Here is a 19967-nt window from a genome sequence, read left to right on the forward strand (position 1 = left end):
AGTAGGGACAGGGAACATTTTTTTTTCCTAACTGGAGGCAATCAACACATGTTTTAAAAAATTATTTGAAAGCCATATATTTTTTTAAAAAGACATTGAAATTTTTCTTGAGACAAGTATAAGATGTTCCACATATTTTTCAAATTTATTGGAGGAAACCAAAAAATAGCAAGTACCACAAATAATAAAAAGTATAATAGTTTAGTGTTATAACTAAAGGAGAAAACATCAAAGTAAAAGGTCACAGAACTACATTGGATAGCATTGCCATTTTGGGGTACTACAATTGAACACGAGTGTTTTTTTACAGCTAAACTCAACATTTGTCCTGTGGGTTGCAATGAAATAAAAGTTTCCCTGTTTTATATCAAAAGAGAAATTCTTACAAAAGGATAATTTGTGGCTATTTTTTTTTTAAATTTTTTTTTTTTTTTTTTTTAAATAACAGGAGTTCTTAGTCCTTCACAATTCCCTTAGAGATCCATGGAGGAATTTCATGTGGTTTTGGAACTTGGTGGGGAAATTACAACTTTATTTTCACCAATCTCTAATTGAAACGTATTCCAATTCTCAATTAAAAAAACAAAACAAAAACAGTTTGACATTTGATCTATAGTTTCCACTAAACAGAAGTATCCATATATAAAGGGTAAAAAATGTTTTCTAAAATATCAATTGAGCTGACAGCTTTAGGTTCTGAAATACTTCTTTAAAATATACTAATTTGTTTTCTACTTGTTTTTCATAAATTTTTATGGGTATATTTTGTTTTTATGTCATATACATATTTCACTATATCCCTTTTCTTCCTACATAGCTAGCCTCTATTTTTAAAAATAGAATAGAGAGGGGAAAACAGTTGAGTAAAACTAACCAACATAATAAATAAGATAAAATAAAATTGCCTATGTAATGTTCCATATCCATATTCTCCTGCTTCTTCAAAGAAGGAAAGATGGAAAGGTGCCTTCTCATATATCTTCCTCAGCTTCCTCAAGCTTTGTCATTATAATTTTATCAGCACTCACTGATTCTATTAGTGATTTTTTCCCCCTTCACATTGTTGTCATTCTGTACATTGTTTTCCTGGTTCTGCTTACTTCATTGCAATCAGTTCTTAAAAGTTTCCATGCTTTTGTGTTCATTTTTGTCATTTTACTACATAGTTGTATTTCATTATATTTGTGTGTCATAATTTGTTTAGCTGTTCTCCAGTTGGTGGACTTCTAATTTATTTCCATATGTTTGCTATTATGAAAAAAATAGATGCTGTAAATGTTTATGGAACTTTTGTTTTTGTCTTTTGACTTTCTTTGGATATATGCTTAGCAATGAAATTTCTGTGTAAGAAGCTATAGACATGTTAGTCATTCTCTTTGCATAATTCCAAATTACTTTTCAGAGTGGTTGTACTATTCTCAGCTCCACAAAAATTCTTTAATGTGTCTCTCCATAATCCTATTCAGTGTTGACTATTTTTCCTTTTTTTAATACCCTTGCATTTTCTGAGATGAAACTTTTTTTTCTTAGTAATAGTAATTTAAATTATTATTTCATATAATTGTTAATAGTTTACAATTGTTCTTTTGAAAACTGTTTATATCCTTTAATCATATAATGCTAATTTGTTTTTTATGATTGGAAACAGATGCAATTAATTTTATTTGTCATTAATGAAGTTTGGTAGTTCTAATCCTATCTGTTGTTATGGTCTTTGATAAATATCTGCCCTGGATTATCACTTAATGGGTTCCTCCAGTAAACACCTGAAAACATTTTTAGTTTCTTTTACTAATTTTATATAATTTTTTCTTAGCATAACATCAGTACCCCAATTTTAAAAATACATTTGTAAACTTCTTGCAGGAATCATTAAGAAAGGTGAAATTTATTCCTGCGTCAGCAATGAACAGTTTGGTGGATATGACAGAGAGAAGGCCATATTGGTGTATCTCAAGGCAAAGGGTTTGGGGTGTTCCAATTCCTGTGTTCCATCATAAGACAAAAGATGAAGTATTGATCAACAGGTAGAAACTTTTTCTGTATGTTTTATAAAATTTTAGTAAGTTAAAAAATTATTCAAAAATGGAAAAATATCTCAACTTCACTGATCTTTGTTTTTATGTTTTTTGGAATACATTATAGGATGTATACTTTGTTCTCTAGATAAAAATTTATCAAAATTTTCCTCTTTCATTATTTGGTAAACAATTATTTTTTCCTAAAGCCAAATACTTCTGCTGCAGGAATAAATCTATAGATAGCAACTACCCATTTCTTTTTAGGAAATAACACCACTATTCTAGTTTTTTCCCTTTTCCATTATTCTCTTCCTTTAACCTTAGTTTATCTATCCATGATCCTAAGTTTCTGGAACCCCTACTTGCAATTGATGAGGAATTGGTATAAAAGGTGCGGTTTTAAAAATTTATAATTAGATGAGGTAACTTTTTCTGTTGATTATACCTTGAAATAAGTAACTTGTTATTTTCCAATGAGAATTGAGGAATTTATTTTAGATTTTAGATAACTGAAGGAATTTTGGAGACTAGATCTGAGGTCTCCAACAGTTTTGGGAAGAAGAGGCACTCTTGACCTACCTGAATTCTTGAGATTTTTAATGAAATATTGACAACAAAATACCTGGGTGAAATTGGGGAGAATATTAATAGAGTTTCTTACTGGAGCTAGTAAAGTGAATACCTACATTTCCTTTTTTGGCAAATCAGGGGTTTGGTAGAAGTAGGTGCTTTGGTTTGATGATCACTTACTAGTTCTGGCCCATGGAGCTGGTTTTAAGATCTGTCATATAGTTGCTGTAATTTTATAGTTATTAGACTTACTTTTTCAATAATTGCTTTATTCTTCTAATCCGTTCTACTTAGTGAATTTATTGCAAGTCAAATTTAATTAATTTGAACAAAATTTTTCTTTCTAGTTGTGTGTGTGTATGTTAAAGAGGTTGGAGGTATAAAAGAATCTGATGATAGATGGATTTCTTTTATGTCCTGCAACTTTGATGAGTTCAGTGTTTCAATTAACTTTTTGGTTAACTTCAGGATTTTCTCAGTAAATCAGGGCAGCAAAAAGCAATTGTATTTCCTCCTTGCTTATAATTATTCTCTCAACTTTTTTTTCTTATTTTATTGTAAGAGTCTTAAAAAAGTCAGTTTAAATCAGTTGGTTCTAATTAAGGGCCAACATTTTGCCTGTCACAAGAAGTTAAATAATTTGCCTGTGGTCATGTGTCTAGTATAATGTCTCTTCTAATTCTAGGATCAGCATTATTACCACTATATCATGTTACCTCTCACTGCTAAGAATAAACCCAAATGATAATAAAATATTTTTTAGTTTACAGAAAGTATAATAGAAAAGATATATCATCATAATATGGCATATTTTGGTACATGGTAATTTTAACTCTATTGATATTTTTTGTTGGCAAAGATAATAGAGTAGTTTGATGTTTCTTTCTCTAGCTCATTTTACAGATGAGGAAACTGAGGCAAACAGGGGTAAGTGACTTGTCCAGGGATACACAGCTAGTAAGAGTCTGAAGCCAGATTTGAACTGAAGGTGAATCTTCCTGACTCCATGCCAAGTAGTCTATCCATTGTATCACCACTTAGCTACTTAGACCTGATATTGCTATTACTACTTGCAAAAACTTACAAATCAATAACTTTATTTTTTTCTAGCTTAGTGTTTGCTTATTTATTGAAAACAAGTATACCAAACTTATTTATACATTCTTAAGAATTTCTTGTATTCCCTGTGAAAGTACTGCTCATTTTATTTTAATTTTTTCTTTTGAAACATTTTATATTGTTATTCCCTTGTGGTATAATTGTGCCACCTAGAGAAAGAAGGTACAAAGATCCCACCCAGATATAATCATCACTGAATCTATGGTTTATGATCTAATACCACAGAAACTGTCTGGCCCCATCTTCTCATTTAAAAAATAAGGAAATCAGAGCTCAAAGAGTTTTAAGGGACTTACCTAGGATCACAAGTAGTAAATGTAAGATATGAAATTTAAACCCAGATATATTTTTATGTAAAATATTTTACCAGAAAAATTAAGGATAGCTTGTAGACATGTTTATTTTTTCATCACCATTATTAGGAAAATGTTTTCTGAATGTTTCTATATGAAAGAATCTTAAGTGTAAATAAAATGAGCAAGTAGACATTTTTCAGTCCGTTCCTTCTGTTAAGGAATGTGGACTCATTGAAATGAGCATCATAAAGGTGAAACAAATGAAAACTTTTATTAAAGTCTGAAAAATTCAATTGAATTTCCTTTGATTATCAGTATTTTATTGATGGTTAAGAATTAATTTTATTTATTTTTTATGCTGTAGCTGCCTTTAAATTGTATGATAACTAATAGGTTTATAGTTTTGAAGTAGCACAGATATACATTGGCCTACAGAAATGACAAACTTAAAGTATACTTTCTGTAAATTCATAGGTCATTTTCCTGTATCTATTTCACTGATGGCAGTAGTTCCTTCTTCATTACTATAACATTTGACTTCAGAAAGGGAAAAATGTGCTTGGTATTCATCTTTACATGAAATAAATTTTAGAAAACAAATTGAGTAATTTTTTTGTCTCTTGTTCTCCAACACCAACCTTTCCCTGTCCTCTGTCCTCTGTCCTCTTGTACCTAAATTAATTGTGTGAAGCCAAATGATTCTCTTCTTTATATAGTAGTATGCCAGTGCCCATCAGGAATAACAGTACTCTACTGGAATTATTGTTGTATTTGATAATCCCGATTTCCTCTACATGATTGATTTTTCTTTTTAATATTTGGACAACATAAAACTGGGAAATTGCCTATCTGGATACATATCAAATCTTTAAATAGAAGAAAAACTAGATTTAGATTCATGTCCTAAATTTAATGACTGGTGGAGATAAAATAATAAAAAAATTATTTCGGTCATGAAATCTATTTTCTGATCATTTGCATTTTATATTTGGTATTATATCTTAAGAAATTCGTTTTTCTTTTTACATAGGTAGTAGTATCTTTCTAAGATTATAATTATGCATTTTGATATAGTGTGAAAATTGTTTGTAGGTTATTTTAACAAGATAACATTTAAAAAGGGACACTGTATTTGAAAGGAGTAAATAATGATTTGATATTTAAAGTTAAGCTGTTAAATATTTCTGTATTTTCCCATTTTCAGGGTTTTTTCTTATTACTAAGTCAACAACTAATGATTTTGTAGAAAGTAATTTCTTATATGTAGGTTTAATATCATTATCAGTTACCATAGTTGGTAAGTAAAGCATTTATTTCCTGAAGAATTATAGCAATATTGAAATTAGCTAAACTATTCTGGAAATTTAAAGTACAATTTATAAAGTTTCTTCAGTTACCATATAATCTTATTTATCTTAGTTTTTGAAGAGTTCTCTAGTTGGAAATTATTGATTTCTTTGATTTTTCCTATTTAAAATGAAATTCCCTCTACTAAATTGTCCTACAAATATAAATTAAAAATTTAGAACACAGGATTTTATTCTTGGAACTTTGTTCTGAACTAGCATTCATCTCATTAACCAAATTCATACCTCTTTCCAAATAAGCTACCCAAAGAAGTTGTTTAATATTGTCTTGTAAATGAAAACTTATCTTTCAGTGCTTGCTCTTCTACTTATGATGACAAAAAAAGTGATAACTTTGAAACAGAAATAGTTTCTTTATTCTTTTAGTAGTCATGATACTGCTTAATTTCTGGTAACAGGTCAAATAAGCATTCAGTATAGTCATTTTCAAAGTTCAGAATGATTGGTGTTAAGGTAGCTTGAATGTTATTACTTTTCACTGTTTGAAACCTGCAAGTAATTCATAAAGTAATGTTTTAGATAAGGTCTACATATACAGAAGTTTTATGGACTTCCTGCTTTATGAAATGAAATACCTAAATAACTAGATTACATAGTGATAGGTGAATTTTCTGCTACCTTTATCAAAGGTAATGTATACTATCTTAAGCTTATCAATTAAATATTTAATGTAAGGAAAATAATTTGGAGGCTATTATATTCCAGAATAATAAAATGAAGAAAGAGCCTTGGAATTATGATTATTCATCTGATTTGATCAACTATAGCATTTACCAAAATTAGAACTAAAGTTTTAAAGGTGTGAGGAGGATTTATATTCTCTTAAAGCAATAAAGTTTTGCAGTTCTGAACTGTAGTCTTTAAATCATAGCATTGTGCTGTAGTGATATTAGAGAGATTTAACTCTGAAAAGCTTGAAATTGATTTTGGCACCTAAACTAGACAATACAGCTCATGGGATTAGAGATTTAAGAGTAGAAAGAGCCTTAAAGGACATCAAGTCCAGCCCCCTCATTTATTTTATATTTTTGCTTATTTGTTTGCTATTATTAGGAGGACTTCAGTTCCTGGGCAAGTCACTTAACCTTGTTTGCCTCAGTTTCCTCATCTGTTGATTGAGTTAGAGAACAAAATGGAAAATCGCTTCAGTATATCTATCAAGAAAATCCCAAAAGGGGTCATGGAGAATCAGATATGACTGAAATGATTCAATAATAATGTCAAGAACATATTTTTTGGTACCTTTAAAAAAAAATGATAAACCTTCTGTCAGGAAGGCTTTCTGAACTTATATTCTCTTGTTAAAAAAGATTTTCCAAAATTTGGGCTAAGTCTCCAGGAACCTGAGATCACCTATTTAACTCTGTACCACTGGACTAGTTTGGTGTAATCTTAAGTACATTTTTATCATTTATCAGAATAAAAGGCACTAGTCTAAGGACTAGTGGACCTAATATATTTTATCCTAAGGACCAAATATATTTTATTCTAACATCTCAGTTAGTGTTGGGAGCACACCTACCAGCACCTGGGACACTTTTCAGACCTGCAGCCAGCCTGGAGCACTGAGCCTTAGCAGCATGAATGCCATCCAGATATTGTCCTTTATTTATAATAGAGTTTGTTTTTTTGTTTGTTTTTATTATAGCCTATTCCATCAGGGTAGCTAAGCTTGATATGACTTTAATTCTTTCAAAAGTTAACTCATCCTTTTTGGACTTGAGAAATGGCATGAGCAGCACCTAGTTTCAGCATTTTTTGAATCTATCACCCAAGAAGTTTCTAATTTCAAAAAATGAGTCATTTTCTTGAATAGTATTTTTAAAAATTTTTTTCTTTTCTTTTTTTTTTTTAAATTAATTTTATAATTATAACTTTTTTTGACAGTACATATGCATAGGTAATTTTTTACAACATTGTCCCTTGTACTCCCTTCTGTTCTGAATTTTTCCCTTCCTTCCCTCCACGCCCTCCCCTAGATGGCAGGCATTTTTATATATATTAAATATGTTATAGTATATCCTAGGTACAATATATATGTGCAGAACTGAATTTTGTTGTTGTTGCAAAGGAAGAATTGGATTTGGAAGGTAAAAATAATCTGGGGAGAAAAATAAAAAATGCTAACAGTTTACACTCATTTCCCAGTGTTCCTTTTCTGGGTATAGCTGATTCTGTCCATCATTGATCAATTGGAATTGGATTAGCTCTTCTCTATGTTGAAGATATCCACTTCCATCAGAATACATCCTCGTACAGTATCATTGTTGAAATGTATAATGATCTTCTGGTTCTGCTCGTTTCACTTAGCATCAGTTGATGTAAGTCTCTCCAAGCCTCTCTGTATTTCTCCTATGTTCCTCTAATTTATTTATGATCTCGTTCTTTATACCTAAATCATGGGCCCATTTTGATCTTAGCATGTGGTGTTAAATGTGGGTCCATGCCTAGTTTCTGCCATAATAATTTCCAGAAAACCAGCAGTTTTTGTCAAATAATGCATTCTTATCCCAAAAGTTGGGATCTTTGGGTTTGTCAAACACTAGATTGCTATTTTTATTCACTCTCTTGCCCTGTGAACCTAACCTATTCCACTGATTCTTGAATAGTAATATTGATAGGGAAGTGATTTATTCTGGATGTCATCTTGATCCCCAAACTTAGGGCAACTCTTCTGATCATGTTTTGCACACTTACAGAGTATGTAGACTCTGGTAAATTCTTTTTAATTTTCTTATCATTTGTCACTCATGAGACTTTTCCCCTCTTCTTTAAGGAAATTGAGCTTTTAGCATTGTTATGGTAGAAATTGGTCACTTGATTTTTCTGAGACCCTTTATAATAACTGTGTAGCCCTTCAGAGAGATGTTAGCATTTTCTGGTTTATTGATGGTGGTTTTTTACAACATTTTTCTTCATTTTAGTTGTGTATTGGTCAAAGAGCACCATTTGTTTTGAAACAGGATTTGTACTGAGGTCTTCCTGACTTCAGACTTAGCACAGAATCCATGGCACAAATGATTAAAATGTGAATTAAGTAGTATGCATAAGTAATTTAATAGAAGAGGTGACAAAATTGGAGTGTCCAGGAAGACCTCATGAAGGAGGTAAAAACTGAAGTGAGTCTTGAATGTGTGGGGTTAAGTCAAAGAAATAGGAGGCATCTTCTTAGATAGAATGGAACAAGAGGAACTGGATGAGCAATTGTTGGAAAGCACGAGTCATTTAGAAAAAATGAATGGCTCCATTGGCAGAGTTAAGAGATTCACTATAAAAGAGTATTGGAAGTTAAGAATAGAAAAATAGGGGCAGCTAGTTGGTGCAGAGAATAGAACACCAGCTCTGAAGTCAGGAGGACTTGAATTCAAATGTGGTCTCAGATACTTAACACTTCCTAGCTGTGTGACCCTGGGCAAGTCACTTAAACCCAGTTGCCTCAGCCAAAAAAAAAAAAAAATTAAAATAAATAGAATAGAAAAATAGGTTAGGTCCAGATTGGAGGTCTTGAATACCTGGCTACTAATTCTAGTTGGTTTTTAACAAGAAAGTAACCCAAGGAAAGTTGGGTTTTAGAAAGAGAAATATGTCAGTGTTTTGTTTAGTGAGAGTATGTAATGAATGTAGGCAGGAAAATAATTTAGAGGCTATTATTATATTCCAGGCAATAATATTGACAACTGTCTCTAGCTCAACCAGACCATAATTCTTTGCTTCATATCCATCTGTCTGTCCCTAGCCATTTTCTTATTATCTGCACTGCTGCTACATGTGTATGTCCTCTTCTACTTTGAACAGTTTTTTTCTCAGAACATAATTAATACATGCATTGCTCCTTTTGAAAATGGATGTTGACAATTTTTTTTAACATCACCTAATTTCTTCCAGTATCATTTTCCTTCCCCAATCCAGAGAACCATTTCACATAACTAACGATATTTTTTAAAGACCAAAAGGAAAAGGAGAGGGGAAAAAGCAGCATAACTAATTTTAAAAGTCTAAACATGTGTATAAGGTACAAACCTTGTGCATCCCTAATATCTGCAAAGGATTGTGAGGTGGGAGTGTTTTGTCACAATCTCTTCTTTTGAGCTAGTGTTATGCTTTATAATTTTGCAGCATTCCTTTTTGGGAGGGGGGAGTGTTTATGTGTGTAGTGGGTTTTTTCATTAATGTTGTCATAGTCCTAGTACATAGTGTTATCTTGGTTCATTCTTTACTCAGCATTGGTTCATATGGATCTTACCGTATTCATCACATTACATCGTTTCTTATAGTATGGTTATGTTCTTTCTTACAGCACAGTTACATTTCATTCGTGTGTCATAGTTTGTTTAGCTATTCTGCAGTTGGCATCCACTTCCAATTCATTATTTATTTATTTATTTGGGTTTTTTTTTTTTTTTTTTTTTTTTTTTTTTTTTGGTAAGGCAATTGTGATTAAGTGACTTGCCCAGGTTTGCACATCTAGTTTCTGAGTTAAGTTTCTGAGACCACATTTGAACTCAGGTCTTCCTGGCTTTAGGGCTGGTGTTCTATCCATTGCACCACCTTGCTGTCCTCCAATTCATTGTTATCAACAAAAAAGACTGCTATAAATATTTTGGTATATATGAATATATATTGCTCTCCTTGGGGTATAAGTGAAGAAATAGAATCTCTGGCTCAAAGCATTTGGATATTTTAATCACTTTTGTTTCTCTAATTTTCAAATTGTTTTCCTCAGTTGGTGGTGCTGATTCACAGGTCTGACAACATTGCACTAGTGTGCCTGCCTTCCCTTAAACCTCCATTATTGATTATTCTAGCTTGTATTACCTTTGTCAGTTTACATTATGGAAGATGAAACCTTAGGGATGTTTTCATTTATTTCTCCTTACTAGTGATTTGCAATGTTTATATGGTAGTTATTCTTTCGAAAACTGTTTATACTCATTTATTGGAGAATGATCTTTGTACCTTTACTTTTTTGAAAGGGAATGTCATTAGATTTCCCTTTAGTTCCATTTATTATCCTTATGCTTTAGTAAAACCAAGCACCCATATATAGTACATCCTAGTTCATATATATGTAGCTTCCTACCTTTAAAAGTGCAAATTCCTAAAGATAGGAACTTTTGCATTTGTATCCCTTCCATGTGGCACATATTAAATATTTAAATGGTTTGGTTCATTTGAGGTGATTAAAATATTTTGAGTCTTTTAATTGGTAGAATAATGATTCCTTTAAACATAATAAGAAAATTTTGGAGCATAAATTTTAGTTTTGTGGAAAAAGCAGAATAATGGGTATGTTTCTGAAATAGTTTGAAGCGAACTGGTGTCTAGTAGTTTACAGTTATAGTTGTGTAACTGTAGACCTCAATTTGGGGTTGGAAATAAAGGCACTAATTCTATTATTTATTTATTTTTATCTTACCTACTATCTCACTGTCTCTGATTATTTTTTTCCCTTCACTAGTGAAACTATTGATCATCTTGTTCAACTAGTAGAAAAACATGGAAGTGATATCTGGTGGACTCTTCCTCCTGAAAAGCTTTTGCCTCAAAAAGTCTTATCTCGGGTAAATTTCTAATTGCAAATTTTGAATAGTATAGGCCTTAGGGGGTGATTTCTTTCTTTCTTTCTTTCTTTCTTTCTTTCTTTCTTTCTTTCTTTCTTTCTTTCTTTCTTTCTTTCTTTCTTTCTTTCTTTCTTTCTTTCTTTCTTTCTTCTTTTTTTTTAAACTTTAGTAATTATTTGATAATGTAATTGATAAAATACAAAAATATAAGAAAAACACATTCTAGCCCTAAAATAGGGCATGTATGATTGGACAGGATAGAATTTAATTTAGTGGTAGATAATATCGAAGCTGTATGATATAAAAAGAGCATTAGATTTGGAATCAAAAAGACACATATACAAGTCCCAAATCTTATAATGTCTGGCATTCTGCTACTATGCAAATTATTTCATTTTTGAGCTTCAGTTTCCTCATTTGCAAAATAGGAGTAACAATACTCACATGAATTATTCTCAAGATTGTGATGGAAAAAAGTGCTTTATAAATGAAAGTTGTATGTATGTTTCTGCTAATATTGGTGATTTGGAGTTCTTTATTAAGCTGCAATGTATTACACATCCTTGCATTTGTATTGAAAGTTGCTCAGTGTTAGTTTATAAGAATTGAGAACACTTGAACTTTGCACAATTCACTTAAAAATTAATCAGAAATATATAGTTGATAGTTTTAGCTGCTCTTTAAATAATGATGTCTGAAAATGTTTATTTTCAAAAAAATAATAATGCCCAGACATGAGCTGAAATTGTGAGTGTTATCTAGTGACTATGGAAATTACAGTCATTTAATTAAATATTTAGCAGTTTATATACAACACTAGTTAAAATGTTCTTTTTACTTATATCTCATTAGCTTGGTGATCCTGGTGCATTGGAATATGTGCCAGGTCAGGATATCTTGGATATCTGGTTTGAAAGTGGAACTTCATGGAATTGTGTTCTTCCAGGTATTTAATAGAGAATGTTAATATTATGTTATCATTGAAAGATTTAAGATTTTTAAAATGTGAACAAACTCAAAACCTGTAATAAATTTTCTCCTTTTAAAAATTAGAATGTCTTAGAGTTGTAACATAGCCAAAGATTTTTACAATGACAATATTAGACTGATGGAGGTTAAGTAACGTATTTTGAGAAATATTCTACTGTAGGACTGTATTGTATATAATATAGGTTTGCAATAGACCATGCTTTCTATATACTTCACAGTTTTTTTTTCTTTTTTTTAAATTACAAGTACATAACTTAAATACTACTCTTATGCTTAATTAGTTGTGAATAGAGTAAATTAGACAGGTGAAATGAAGAGGGGAAATGTTTTCCTAAGGTAACTAATCATGAAAAAATAGGGAAAGGAGAAAGCGATTGAAAGTGGCTAAATAAATAATGAATTCGGAGTAGTTAGATTTAAAGCGCTTATTTTTTTCTAGAAAATTTAAACTTTTTAGGTTTTTTTTCCCTCTAGAAATGTCACTGATGAGCAATGTCAGGATTTAATATCTAATATTTTCACATATCACCTTTGCTTCCAAAAATTTTATTTCAAGAGGTCTTTGCTAGCATGTTTAAGAAAAATATTAGGGCTGCTAGTTGGAACAGTGGATAGAGCATCAGCCCTGAAGTCAGGAGGACTTGAGTTCAAATTTGGCTTCAGACACTTAAAATTTCCTAGCTATATAACTCTGGGCAAGTCACTTAACTCCAATTGCCTCACCGAAAAAAAGAAAAAAGAAAAATGTTTAAATTACCAATGTTAATATCATTAGTGAATGAATTCTTAAAAAAAAAACAGTCACAGAAAACAAAAGTCTTTACTGAGTATAAATTAAATAAATTAAATTCAGGGCTCTTAATTGGTTTCAAATGTAATGAAACTGTGTCACTGATTTTCTTAATATATGAAGTTCAGACATTGCTGCTTCTATTAGTATCTTATAGAAAAATGATATCCACTCTTAGTTCAGCATCAGATCATGTAAGTCTCTCCAGGCCTTTCTGAAATCATCCTGTTGGTCATTTCTTACAGAACAGTAATATTCCATAATATTTATATACCACAATTTATTTAGCCATTCTCCAATTGATTGGCATCCACTCAGTATCCAGTTTCTGACCACTACAAAGAGAGCTGCCACAAACATTCTTGCACATGTGGGTCCCTTTCCCTTCTTTAAGATCTCTTTGGGATATAAGCCCGGTAGTAACACTGCTGGGTCAAAGGGTATGCACAGTTTGATAACTTTTTGGGCATAATTGCAGATTTCTGCATTAGTTTTGTTTGTACAAACACTTCAATTTGATATAATCAAAGTTTTCTACTTTGTGATCAATAATGACCTCTAGTTCTTCTTTGGACATAAATTCATTCCTCTTCCACAGGTCTGAGAGGTAAACTATCCTATGTTCCTCTAATTTATTTATAATCTCATTCCTTATGCCTAAGTCATGAACCCATTTTGACCTGTAAATAACTATTTTTTAAAAATAATAGCTTTTTATTTTCAAAATATATGCAAAGACAATTTTCAACATTTTAATAACTATTAACCTATATTTTTCTTCCTCTTGTCAACTAAACTCCTTGAAAAATTGCCTATAATCAGTGCTTTCTCAAATTCTTCTCTCAACTCTCTAAACCCTCTGTAATCTGACTCCTGACCTTTTGCTTTCCCATGGTTACCATCTATTTACTGTATCCTCTATTTATTTTCTTTCTTCATCATTATAATACAAACTCTTTGAAGGAAGCAACTGTTTTTGCTTTCTCTTTGTTTCTCTGGAACTTGGCACAATAATTGACACAGTAGTTAGTAAATGCTAATTGATTGATATCAATATTCTGAATAAACAAGACTGTTAAAAGTTGTAGTAGCTATCCATGTTTTTTTAAAAAAAAAAAGGAAGACAGCAAATTTTCATAACTGCAAGATTTTGAGTATTAAATTATCTTTTTCTATTGTAATTAATTTTGAATTTTTTTTTTCTACATGTTTCTGTAATGTACAGATCAAAGAGCAGATTTATACTTGGAAGGAAAGGATCAGGTTGGAGGTTGGTTTCAGTCTTCTTTATTAACTAGTGTTGCAGCAAGGAAAAAAGCCCCTTTTAGGTAAGTATCTAAGTCACAAGTAAACTAGTCAGTAAATTTCATTTAATTTTAGCATGAATTTATTGAGCACCAAAATGGACCAAGCACAATATTAGGAGTGGAGTAGGGTGCCAAAAATTTTCTAAGATGCTTCCTGCCTTCTGAGAGCTTATAGTATCATTGGGGCATAACTTATATGTGAAATAAAAGGCTAATATATATTGAATTATAAATCCTCTAGGGGAATCATTATGGTTTGTTATAATTGAGGGGAGGGAATTTGATTGAGGAATGGGTAAGCTTTGGATAGGCAGAGAAAATGAAACATACCCAGAGGGGGAAAGAATATCTTATAAGCTTCAAATGCCATTATATTTCTTGGCAAATGATATATAGAGCCTGCAAATTAGCATTAGGCTTAAAACTACAGTACTGTAATCTTCCAGCTAGTATACTTCCATTGGATTAGAAACTAAAATATACCATAAAACTATGAGTTTTATAAAAGTAGGTTGAGATTAAGAGGCAGTGTGGTATAAATAGCAAGTATAATAGAAGTCAAGAAGATCTGGGATCAACTTCCCCCTCTGACAAATATGCTTTTATGACTTTTAGGAGGTCATTTTTAATTTTTCAGTGCTTTGAATAAATTCTTTTAAGACTAGAAGTTGCAGAGCATTTGTTTATGTGTATTATAGGAATTATCTACACTGATAAAATCACAAGTTCAAACCAGGGGGGAAAATGTATTGTCACAATGCTTTACTGGATTGATTACTGGATTACAGTGAATTACTGGATTGAAGCTCTTATCTTTTGTCCATTCCATCATCTTGACTTTCCCCACATGAAACCAAAACAAAATAGTTTAATGTTTCTTCAAGCTTTCCAGTGTTTTTCATCTCCTCTTGATGAGATGCTCTGAGAGCATCCTTTGAGAGAGCTCAGAACAGAAACAAATTTCTTAGAATTTTATAGCCAAAAGGAGAAAAAAATTTGACTATTGTTGTCAATTGTGCCTACTTCTAGAACTCAATAGAAGAGTAGTGTTTTTTTTCCCCCAGATTCCCACATTTTAAAAAATACTTATTTATCTTACTCATTTTTCCTTCTTTTACTCATGAACTGAGTAATCACATTTAGACTTATGTTTTCACCAAAGAATTTGCTGTTGACTTTTTTTTTTTTTAGCAATCTATTTTAAGCAACTGATGAAGTATATATATATATATATTTTTTTTTTTTTGACATCTATTCATTTTGGTGATGATAAAAAAAAAAGTTTTATTAAATTTTAAGGCAATTTGTGTTTTATCACTTAATACTTAAATGGTTTATTTTCTTTTTTAGGGTTCTTTTGGTTCATGGTTTTACTATTAGTGATAAAGGAGAAAAGATGTCGAAATCTCTTGGAAATGTGATTAGCCCAGATGTTATCATCAATGGAGGCCAAGTAAGTGACTCATAAGAAACGATTGACATTTTTCTTATTTTTCAAATTTTAGATTGTCCTAACACTTGGTTCCTTAAAAAATTTTAATTGCCTTATGTTTGCTTACATATGGGTTCACTTGCATGGGATTTTGTTTTCTGCTTTTATTTTAGAAATGATGATTCTTAAAAAATGGAATTTGTATATTCTACCAAAGATTTTGCTATTATTCAGTAAAAGATCAAATTTGGGTTTGTTTATTTGGGGAGGGGCATTCTTTTCTTCTTTTTATTTTAGCTTTTTATTTACAAGACATATGCATGGGTAATTTTCCAACATTCACCCTTGAAAATCTTCTGTTCCAACTTTTCCCCTCCTTCCTCCCACCCCCTCCCCTAGATAGCAGGTAGACCAATACATGTTAAATATGTTAAAGTATATGTTAAATACAATATATTTATACAGTTATCTTGCTGCACAAGAAAAATCAGATTTAGAAATAAGGTAAAAATAACCTGAGAAGGAAAACAAAAATGCAAGTAAACAACAACAGAAAGAGTGCAAATGCTATGTTGTGGTCCATACTCTTTTCACTGGGTGTACCGGTTCTCTTCCTTACTGAACAATTGGAACTGATTTGATTCATCTCATTTTTGAAGAGAGCCACGTCCATCAGAATTGATCATCATATAGTATTGTTGTTGAAGTATATAATGATCTCCTGGTTCTGCTCATTTTACTTAGCATCAGTTCATTTAAGTCTGTCCAAGCCTCTCTGAAATCAAACTGCGGGTCATTACTTACAGAACAATAATATTCCATAATATTTATATACCACAATTTATTTAGCCATTGTCCAATTGATGGGCATCCACTCAGTTTCCAGTTTTTTGCCATTACAAAGAGGACTGCCACAAACATTTTTGCACATACAGGTCCCTTTCCCTTCTTTATATGTCTTTGGGATATAAACCCAGTAGTAACACTGCTGGGTCAAAGGGTGTGCAGAGTTTGACAACTTTTTGAGCATAGTTCCAAATTGCTCTCCAGAATGGTTGGATTCGTTCACAACTCCACCAACAATGCATCAGTGTCCCAGTTTTCCCACATCCCCTCCAACATTCATCATTATCTTTTCCTGTCATCCTAGACAGTCTGAGAGATGTGTAGTGGTATCTCAGAGTTGTCTTAATTTGCATTTTTTTGTCTCTCTGGTAAACAATTTGTCCAGGTTTTTTTTTTTTTTCTGTTGTTGTTGTTCTGTCACTTTTTCAATTATGCCTGCCTCTTCAGTGACCCTATTTGGGATTTTCTTGGCAAAGATACTGGAGGGGTTTGCATTTCTTTTTCTCCAATTCATTTTGCAAATGAGGAAATTCAGACAAACAGTTAAGTGACTTGCCCAAGGTCATACAGTTAGTAAGTGTCTGAAGCTAGAGTTGAACTTAGGAAATTGAGTCTGACTCCAGGCTTAACACTCCATTCACTACACCAACTAGCTGCCCTGGTTTAAAAAAAAAAAAAAAAAAAAAAAGTTTAATCATGAACAATTAGTTTTTAAATGTTATCCAGCTTTTTTAGATATAGTCATAGGCAAAGTTTCCAGGAAAAGATAAGACTTCAGAAAATGAAAACTGTTAAATATTCACTTTAATTTTGTACTTTTAGAAAATATTTTTCTTTAGAGAATTGATTATCATTATTGCTATTATTATTATTGATTAGCGGACACAAGTCTGGTATTACTGATAGCCTGGCCCTTTTTACACATAAAACAGATAAAACTTATTTTATAAATGACGAAACTTAAGTCCAACTAGATCTAGTGCTTTGTCCATGAGTACACAGATAGTAAATGTCAGACTCAAGTCTTTTAACTCAGAAACCTCTGTCTCTTTATAATAAGCCAGTTTTTTTTTGTTTGTTTTTTTTTAATAAATGAAATTTTCCAAACCAGTAATATATTCCTATTCTGGTTTGTCAATGATCTGCTGTTGCCCATTGAATGCATTGTTCCCAGAATTGTTAGAGAATATTGGAAAACCTTTCTTTGATGCCTACCCCTTCCCTTTCATTCTGTTTTATTATGCTCCATCTGATAAACTTATATGGAGCTGTCTATTCTACTTAAATATGTGTGGCAGTGCCTGATAGATGAGGTAATAATTAAAGTATGCCCTTGATGAAAGTAAAGAGTTTGACTTGAAATTGTTGAACCTCATATACTTATGTTGCCATTCTAAACCTTCAGTGTTAAGCTGAAATGTTCCTATTTCATATACTGCAATGTATATGTAGTTTATATTTGCTTTTTTTTTTTTTTAATAATATAATTTGTATTGCTAATTTGTATTTTTCTCACAAAAAGGACCATAGCAAAGATCCTCCCTATGGTGCAGATATCCTTCGGTGGTGGGTAGCTGAATCACATATCTTCAGCGAAGTGAAAATCGGGTCACGTATACTTAATGCAGCCAGAGATAATATTGACAAGGTTAGAGTAATTAAGCTGTATATTTCTATAAGCAAAAAGTTGCCAAACAATTGTAATTAAAAACTATATTTTCTCTTATATAAAGAAGTTTAGAAAGTTATTTTAGTTTGTCCTCTAATTATCATGCATTTATAGAGAATATTTTTAGTATGTTTTCACACATGCTAGTTTAGCCTCTACAAATAATAGTTTTTTGTAATAACTTATATGCTGCTTTAACTTTATACTTAATGTATTTGTTTTATCTCGTTTATATCAATGACACATTTCTGAAGTAGCTAGCAACAGATATTAATTTAATGTAAGCAACATTTTCTGCTATTTCATTTTTTAATTTTTGAGTTATTTTACAGCACATTTTTGAATGTGCTCCTCCCTGCTTTCCCTTTGTAACTGGATTTTTAAAAGAAAGAGAAAAAAGTTAGATCACCAAAGCCCACAAGTACATTTACTATATCTGATGTGCAGTATTATATCCATATATCATGTCACTGCCTCCATTTTCCCAATTACATCTACAGTTTTTAACATTTGTTTTTTAAAATTTTGAGTTTCATATGTTCTTTTTTCTCCACCCCTAAGAAAGCAAGCAGTTTTATATAAGCTATACATGTGCAATCTTGTTAAACAGATTTCCACATTGTGTTGTGAAAGAAAACACAAACTAAAAAATCCCAAGGAAAAAAACTTATTTTTTAAAAGTGTGCTTTGATATGTATATCAGTTCTTTGAAGGTACATAACATTTTTATATTAGTAGTGATTTAGAGCATTTTTTCATTTGACTCTTGATCGCTTAAATCATTTCTTCTAAAAACTGCCTATTCATATCGTTTGACCATTTATCAATTAAGGAAATTATTTGTATTCTTACAGTCAAATGACTTAATTTCTCTACATTTTTGAGAATTGAGTCCTTTATAGAAACATGGTATAAATTTTTTTTTTAAGTTAGGATTTTTAAGTGTGTATTTCCCCTATCTTATTTCCCCCATTTATCTTTCTTTATGTCTTGTTCCTCAAAAGTGTTTTGCTTCTGATCATCACTTTCCCCAATCCGTCCAACCTTTTGCCCTCTCTCCCAGTTTCTCTTATCTCCTTCTCCTTCTCTGTAGGGTAAGATAGATTTCTGTACCTAACTGAGGGCATATGTTATTCCCTCTTTGAACCAATTCCAATGAGAGTAAGGTTTATGTACTGTCTACCACCCTATCATTTTCTCTTCTACTATAAAACTTCTTTCCCACCTCTTAGGTGAGATAATTTACCCTATTCAATTTTTACTTCACTCATTTTTCTGTGTATCCCTTTCTTACCCTCTTACTCTAAGTGCTGGGAAATATGAAACAGACATGAAACAGTCTTTGCCTTCTGGGAGCTTACATTATGTTAAATGAAAATAATTATGTTATTTATATATAGTTTCAAGAGAGGCAGTGTTGTAGGTCTGGGTTCAAGATTTTCCTCAGAGAAACATTGGTTGGATATCAGTGGACAACTTGTTCATCTCTCAATGCCAATAGCTTTAGTTGGCGAGAGTTTACTGATTTGCATCAGTGAAAGTAATTTCCCTATTGGGAATATCTCATTTGTAGGAAAAAATGGTTGTAAACAAGTTTAATTATATTAATGTTTACTATAAATTTTTAATAAATGATTAAAAATCAAAATGCAGAATGAGAATGGCTACTGCGAGAATTTGTTCTGCTTGATTCTGCAAGTGTTTTGTTTTTTTTTTTAACTAGAAGAAGCAGGTGGAAGGGATCAGGAAATAAGGAATAGGGTTCCCTCTTCCCCCAAAAAAACTGGGAAGTGAATAGAAGGAAAGCCAAAAGGAATCACAGTCTAGCAAGACAATTTAGAAATTCATGTTGAATTTATTACATAGTCAAAAAGAAAAAAGAAACTCTATATAATAGAAATTTATAGTTTGATATGTCTTTTACTCTATAGTATGTATGCAAAAATCCTCATTTTGGGGTGCTTTAAAATTCAGAATCTGAAAAAGGGAGAAAATAATG

The 19967-nt window shown here is 31.4% G+C and overlaps 1 protein-coding gene across 1 annotated transcript in view; it reads left to right on the forward strand.

Moving 5' to 3' along the window:
• The window catches only part of IARS2 (isoleucyl-tRNA synthetase 2, mitochondrial), a 51144-nt gene that overhangs the window by 21888 nt on the left and 9289 nt on the right, over window positions 1-19967 (forward strand). The window contains exons 12-17 of the mRNA XM_074309198.1: window positions 1867-2027; window positions 10832-10934; window positions 11787-11880; window positions 13940-14042; window positions 15372-15474; window positions 17822-17947. Of these exons, the coding sequence (XP_074165299.1) occupies window positions 1867-2027; window positions 10832-10934; window positions 11787-11880; window positions 13940-14042; window positions 15372-15474; window positions 17822-17947 (690 nt within the window). The remainder of the gene's footprint in view (window positions 1-1866; window positions 2028-10831; window positions 10935-11786; window positions 11881-13939; window positions 14043-15371; window positions 15475-17821; window positions 17948-19967) is intronic.

This window comes from Sminthopsis crassicaudata, chromosome 4 (assembly GCF_048593235.1).
Source record: "Sminthopsis crassicaudata isolate SCR6 chromosome 4, ASM4859323v1, whole genome shotgun sequence".
Classification (NCBI taxonomy): Eukaryota; Metazoa; Chordata; class Mammalia; order Dasyuromorphia; family Dasyuridae; genus Sminthopsis; species Sminthopsis crassicaudata.